Source organism: Euprymna scolopes, chromosome 43, assembly GCF_053919585.1.
Source record: "Euprymna scolopes isolate OS-2025 chromosome 43, ASM5391958v1, whole genome shotgun sequence".
Lineage (NCBI taxonomy): Eukaryota > Metazoa > Mollusca > Cephalopoda > Sepiida > Sepiolidae > Euprymna > Euprymna scolopes.
The window spans coordinates 59,796,901-59,804,400 of record NC_136524.1 but is presented as its reverse complement, the minus strand read 5'-3'; the positions used below and the strand labels follow the sequence as shown (position 1 = coordinate 59,804,400).

Below are 7,500 nucleotides of genomic sequence, written 5' to 3'. Positions count from 1 at the left end.
ACCATCACCACGCTGCTGCAGCTGCAGCTGCAGCAGCTGCAGCGGCTGCTGCGCATCATCACGTGACAACGTCGAACATTATGCTGAATGCCAACTTTCCCTTTCAGGCTCACACGCCGTCTCTATTGCCACCATCTTACCCCTTGACGCCATCTTCCGAAGCGAGTGCACTCGGGGGCCATTACAGTACTCTGATGACTTCACGCGCATCGACGACCAGCAGCAACAGGTTTTCGCCTTACTCTGTACCTCTAACTAAATCGGCTCTAAGTTCAGGTTCGAGTTCGGTTGGAGTCACTGCTGCGAGTCTCGGAATGGCAGGATTTTCAAGTTTAGGACTTGTATCCGGATCGAATATCGGAGTTGGAGGTCCCGGTTTGGTCATTCCGGGAGTGATTGGAAATCATGGAAGTAGTAGCAGTAGTAGTATTGTCACTGGAAGCGGAAGTCAACAGCATCATCATCATCATCACCACAACCGCTCATCTCCATCCTCTTCGTCTCCTTCTTCATCTCCTTCACCACCGCCCCCTCTTCCTCCTAGTCCGATCCCCAAAAAATCACCATCACCATCCTCTACAGCGTTGTTAACATCCTCATCCTCTGTCTCATCGACGACGACGACGACGACGACGTCAACCGGCACCGTTGTTATGGCGACCGGCACAAGCGGAAGTGAACTTCGAAACATTGAGCGCATGCTCAATGGACTAGACAACAAAAATATCAACAACAAAAACAGCACTACTAACACTACAAACACCACCACCAACAACAGTAGTAATAGTAGTAACAGTAGTAATAGTAATAGTAGTAGTAATAATAGTATTAGTAACAACAAACACGACTCTGTTCGAATTTCACCGAAAGATAAATAATAATAAAAAGACAATTACATTTTTAATTAATAAAATAATAAAAATATTTAAAAAATGATACCACAACAATGAACAATAGAAAAACAATAACAAACATGACGTAAAAGAAAACAACTTTTACCAATACTGAAACTAGTGATCAACTAATAATACACCAATGTAAAATGATAACAGATCGAACAACGATAACTAATAAAAAAGCAAAGATCACACGGATTTGACAGCTACAAATAATGCTTTTTTTTTTTTCAAAACTATGCCCAAGGACCATTATAAAAGGGCAAACTTGCCAAAAAAAAAAAAAAAAAAAAAAAATATTGAGAATAAACAAGATTATATTATATCAAGCAAAATGAATTAAAACAAAGACCACAGTTATTGATCGATTAATATTGTTATTGATTATTAATCGACCAAATTAAATTTTTGTTCTTTTTTGCATGAAACAGCCGATCAACATTCATTTAAAACACCAACATTACTTTATTTAAAACAAAAACGCCATTATAAATACATACATATGTCCTTTTTAAAGGAAATTGCGTCATTATTAAAAAAACACCATTTTGAAAATGCGAAATTATAAAAATGGCGTCATCATTACATAGAAACTGATTTACTTTCTTTGAAAATGTAACAAACTTTGCAAGAAAGCAATAGCCTACACAATTTATTCGTGAAAAATATACTTCTTTTGTACATCCAAGAAAGTGATTTTTTTGTTGTTTTATCATTTTTCTTCGAGTAAACCTCAAAGAAAAAAAAAATAATCTGAAGAAATTTTTTTTAAAAATCTGATTAAAATATTATCAGACTTTGCTCTTGTGCATTACCACAAAAAACAAAAAACAAAAAAACCAAAACAAAATAAAACGTTAACTTCAACGTTAACGTTCTGCAACTCTCTTAAAATAATCTTTCTCTGCATTCTAAATTCGATCTGTTATCCCCGGCCAGTGTTTAGTAAGCACAGATCATAACAAACGACTCTGGACTATTTGTTGTGTTCGTTTTATTTGCAGGTTGGACTCCGGGTCTCGGCTTGCAAAGCCACCACAAGCCATCTTATAACTCAACAAAGACGGGAAGAAACCGTCAACTGAGAACTTTTAAAAACTATTTTTATTTATTGAATTTATATTCAATATAATTTTTTAACATTTATCAAGACAACAAACAAAAACAAAAACAAAAACAAAGCAAAAACAAAACAAACACAAAACAAAAACAGCAAAGAAAAAACAACGGATTATGCCGGCGGGGGAAAAACTGAAAAGATTAGCAGGGGTTTCGTCACAAAAATTAAAAATATATTTTAAGTGATTTAATGGAAGTCTAATCGTGACAAAATGAATTTCCCTTCATCTATTAAATGTGAGAAAAATTATCTCTCAAAATGACTTTGAAAGCCAAAGCATTTTCATTTGATAAATTGGGGATACGAAAAAAAAAAATGGATAGTATAAAAAGATGAGCATCTGAGGAATTAAATAAGAATATGAGATGTGTGCAACAAACAGAGAAATAAACAAAATAAACAAGAACAGCAACAATGTTTAAATGAAAAACAATTGAGTTCTCTATGAAAAAAAAATGACTTATTTTGCTAATTAAATATAAAAAAAATTTGTTTTCAGGGGAAATGAAAGGAAAAAAAATTGAAGCGGATGAGAATTGAAAGGAGATGGAAAAGGAATTACAAATAATTAAAGGAAGGAGAAGAAAAGGGGAACGATGAGAGAGGGGAAGATTAAAGACGGCATTAAAAATCGCTTAATTAAAAAAACACTTTTGAATATATAATATATATATAATATAATATAATATATATATATAATATATATATATATATATATATATATATATATATATATATATATATATATATATATATATATATATATATAACACAATGAAAGAACATTCGTACACAAAAGCTGAAGTTTGCTTTTCTTTTTCTTTTAATCTTTTGTCTTTAAACTTTTATACAAAAATATTGCCGAACATTGTAAAACAAATATCACTGAAATATGAAAAAAAAAAAAAAAAATGGCGATAAATGAAACAGAACACAACAGATACAAAGATCGCCTTGAGCGTTTTTGTTTATTATTTTATGAAATTAAAAAAAAAAATCACAGACAATTAAAGCATAGGATGAAGAATATAAACCAGTATAGTAAATTAATATTTATGTCTTTAAAAATTGGACGAAGAATTAGATACAAGAGCTGAAAAGCAAGATAAAAGGAAGGAAACTTATATTCATGAAAAAACAAAAACAAACAAACAAACATGGACGCCGACACCAGAATTGAAATAAACATATGCATATATATATATATATATATATATATATATATATATATATATATATATATATATATATATATATATATATATATATATGCAAGGAAACAAACAAAATGGTGGTTAAAATAACAATGCTAAGTTGGCTGGGGACGAACACACACAAATAAGAAAAACATTAATTTATATATATATATATATATATATATATATATATATATATATATATATATATATATATATCTATATATATATATCCCGAAAGAAACCAGTATATAAGAAAAAAGATGTTTCATGTTAACAAGTAAATAAACTAAAAAGAAAAAAAAAACAAATAAAGGAAGATGATAATGATAAAACAATAACATTGAAGCATTGTTATTTTATGACCTACATTATAATGTTGCGTTTGTACTGCTGTACACAAACAAAACAAATAAAAAGAAAACAAAAATAAAGAAAATACAGTTTGATATACGAAACAGTGGAAAATAGTAATTGTTATATAACAGATTAAAAAAAAATGAAAAAAGAAAATGTATTTAAAAAATAGTGAAAAAAAAAAACGTTTATGAGAGCAAACGCTAGATTGTGAAACAAGGAAAGGAAATATATGTTGGTGTAATAAAGACACTCTTGAACATTGATTGATGAAAGTTAAAACATAAAATACACGGACGCTAAGCGTAGACCAAATGCTAATATATATATATATATATATATATATATATATATATATATATATATATATGATATTTCTTTAATAAATAGACATTGCATACACTGTATTTACACGCATAAGCAAACAAATATAAGCACATAATTGCTAGTACAGCTCGACAATCCGATACATGGTAACGCAGACGCACACAAACGTACACACATGCATATTTATTGTTATGCACACATATAACAAATACAGCTACACACACGTTATCCTTTGCCGAACATGATGTATTTATGTTATGTGTGTATGTATGTATATATATATATATATATATATATATATATATATATATATATATATATATATGCATACATATGCGTGTGTCTGTGTTTTTCCTTATGTGATTGATTCACACGTAAACACACATAAAATTACACAAAAAAACACACACACACACACACTCGCACACACATATATGTGTTGTATATGTGTATGCACGAATGAATGTGCGCTTATGTTTGTATTTCTATGTCTTATACGTATGTATATATATATATGTATATGTGTGTCTGATTGAATATATGTGAATGTACACGTGTGTACATATGTATGTGTACATATTTCTAGTCACATGATTGGACTTTTCAATGTATAAAAATACAGTTATCATTATTTGTCATGATCATCTATAGCGCGATTATTTTCGAAAATATTGCCATGGTTATAATAATAGTTATTATTATTATTATTTACATTAAAAATGAAGGCATTATATTACTTATTCTTATTCATTATAATGATTAACGATTATTCCAACTAATATAATCGATTATTTCTGCAAGATATTTAAAATCAACATTATGAAGAAGCCGGATCAATATTATCATTATCGAAGTCGATGTGTTATCTGATGAATTGAATCTTCAACACTAACATTAGCAAAAATAACTTTAACAATTTTACAAAAATAATGTTCTTTTGTTTAATATCATCAGTGTGGCATATGTGTATATATATGTGTGTGTGTGTGTACACACACACACACACACATATATATATGTATATTCGAAACGACAAATTATTTAAAGAAACGTTTTTAAATGTGGTTACATTGCATTTTATAGGAAGTGTCATTTTTTAGCAATTAGCAATTACTGTTAAATACAATGTATAATATATACATTTCCTTTGTCACAGACTATATGTGTAGGAAATTAATTAGCGTACGCTTATGTAGAATGGAGGTGGAAGGACCTGAATACTCATCGTTTCATTCGATTTATACGGGCTATTTCAATCCCTCTTGAAAAAGCCCGCATAAATCGGCCGAAACGTTTAGTATCCAGGTCCTTCCACCTCCTTTCTATTTCATATATATATATATATATATATATATATATATATATATATATATATATATATATATATATATATATATATATATATCAGTGGCGACTCTAGCCTATTATTGCTACTCGTGCCCCCCTGCCCTCTGTAAACTTCAGTTCCCAACCCATGGTCCGTGGACCCAAAATAAGTGATCATAGTTGCTATTGCGTGACTCTCCGTTGTATAGCACAGATTGACTAACATACCATGCCAGTATCAATCCATGATTGTCCTGATTAAGACGTGAAAAGCAAGCAAGGCCAACAATAGAGCTTTTCCTCAGATTTACTCGCGCATAACCAGTCAATGTCATTAAACCATTTGGATTGGAACAAACGAGTTCTAACCTTATTCACAAATAAATAGTTGAGCGCCCAACTTTGATATTTTCTTGCTTCTCAGATACATTTCTCTGGCCAAACGATCTATTTATTAATCGATTTTGAATAACATTGACCGATTTATTGGTCGTGCCGGGAACGAGTGGCACTAGTCCCATCTCCGCCTCTGATATATATATATATATATATATATATATATATATATATATAATTCTTAAGGTTAGTTTCTCGATTGAAGATGTATATGTATGTATTTGTTAAGGATGATTACTTTAATCAAGACTTTGTTTGAACATGTACGTCTATGTTTTCAAGGATCAAAGAAAAACCTATACTAGAATTAGCAAAGTGTTCGAAAGGAAAGTTGTAAATCTTGTCCGCTCCTACTAACCTCGTACAGAAGTAACGCATTGATATCTGCCTTAAAGGAGAAGATCATCCAATCTGCGTTGGATGTAGTTTACAACGGGACGCATATTGGTGACATTTATTGATTCCAATCAATAACAGGTGAGGGAGGCCCTAAGGAGTCTCTTGAGCAGAATAATTGGAACAACATCTTTTCGATTGTAGGACGAAGTAAGATTTTATCAAAATAATATAAATATTCCACCTGATTTATTTGAAGTGTTTACTTTAAATGATGACGTAATCAAACTTTTATTCTAAACAAAATGATTACAAAGAATTATTATTCTATTTTTAAAAACATTTTTATTGGCATTAAATAACGCACTGAGAGGTTGATATGCTGTAAACCAAACGTCAGTCGTTTAAAGCAACATTAAATTAATGATATAATTATTTATTGCAAAAAAAAATAAATAATAATAACATTTAAAAAGATACACCAAATATCCCGAACACCTAAACAATTATTTTGAAATTACCTTATTTTGCTCCCTATTACTAAAGCTTAATATGTCGATTTTGATATTTAGAATAACGAGAAAAATATCCGAAATTGCTTTTTATGATTCTAAGGCATAACTCATAATCACATGAGTGTATACGACGACGATGACCACGGTCGCGATAATAATGATACTGATGATGATAACACGATAACGATTGCAATGTCTTTTCCTTTTAATATGATTCCATTCTTTCTGGTACTTACACGCACATTCGTCATGTATGCATGAATACATGATGATTGCAACGTCTTGACAGACGAGTGCCACTCCCGCAGACACTTAAAGTCCATGAGCCCAAATGCCTGCGGGAGTATCTATACAAAGATAATGTTACAGAGTCTTAGCTTTGTACGACAGCTAAATATCTCTCCCGGTTCAAAATGTTGAGATCCAGCAACAAGCAAGAGCAAGATAGCCAGCAACAAATTAAACTGCAGACCAGATTAATGCGGGTACTGGTCTCCCGCTTTATGATTTTTTATATCAGAGATTTGCTTCTCCTAGAAGGTTGCCTTCACCACGGCTTACGGGACCCCTCTCCATACCAACACACATATACACGGTGCTAGTTGACCGTTGACACAGAAAAAAGGGGTTCATTCGCCCTTTGGAAGGTCTTGTTTTTAATCCTTCAGGGAGACTAACCACCCTCCTCACCAAACAAGTCTGGTGGGGGAACCAGTTTAGTCGCCGGTGACCCGACCATGAAGCAGGTAGCACTGGGTTACATGGTACCAGTAGCATATGACCTGACCTGACACAACATACATACATACATACATACATACATACATACGTAAATGACTACCTATTCATTAGAATGAAAGAAACTAAAGTCACACTCGGATATCAAACATCAGATAACACATCTTTATTCGCGTAAGGGTATATATATATATATATATATATATATATATATATATATATATATATATATATATAATTCAGTAAAATGCAAAATTTATGACATAGTAAATATTTTCTAATAATTATTCTTC

The 7,500-nt window shown here is 31.2% G+C and overlaps 1 protein-coding gene across 2 annotated transcripts in view; it reads left to right on the top strand.

Moving 5' to 3' along the window:
• The window catches only part of LOC145268355 (uncharacterized), a 136,248-nt gene that overhangs the window by 126,613 nt on the left and 2,135 nt on the right, over positions 1 to 7,500 (top strand). For both annotated transcript variants that reach the window (XM_080123879.1, XM_080123878.1), the window contains one exon: positions 1 to 7,500. This exon is cut by the window's left edge and continues 945 nt beyond it; it is cut by the window's right edge and continues 2,135 nt beyond it. In XM_080123879.1, coding sequence (XP_079980005.1) covers positions 1 to 878 — 878 coding nt within the window. In that variant the 3' untranslated portion in view covers positions 879 to 7,500.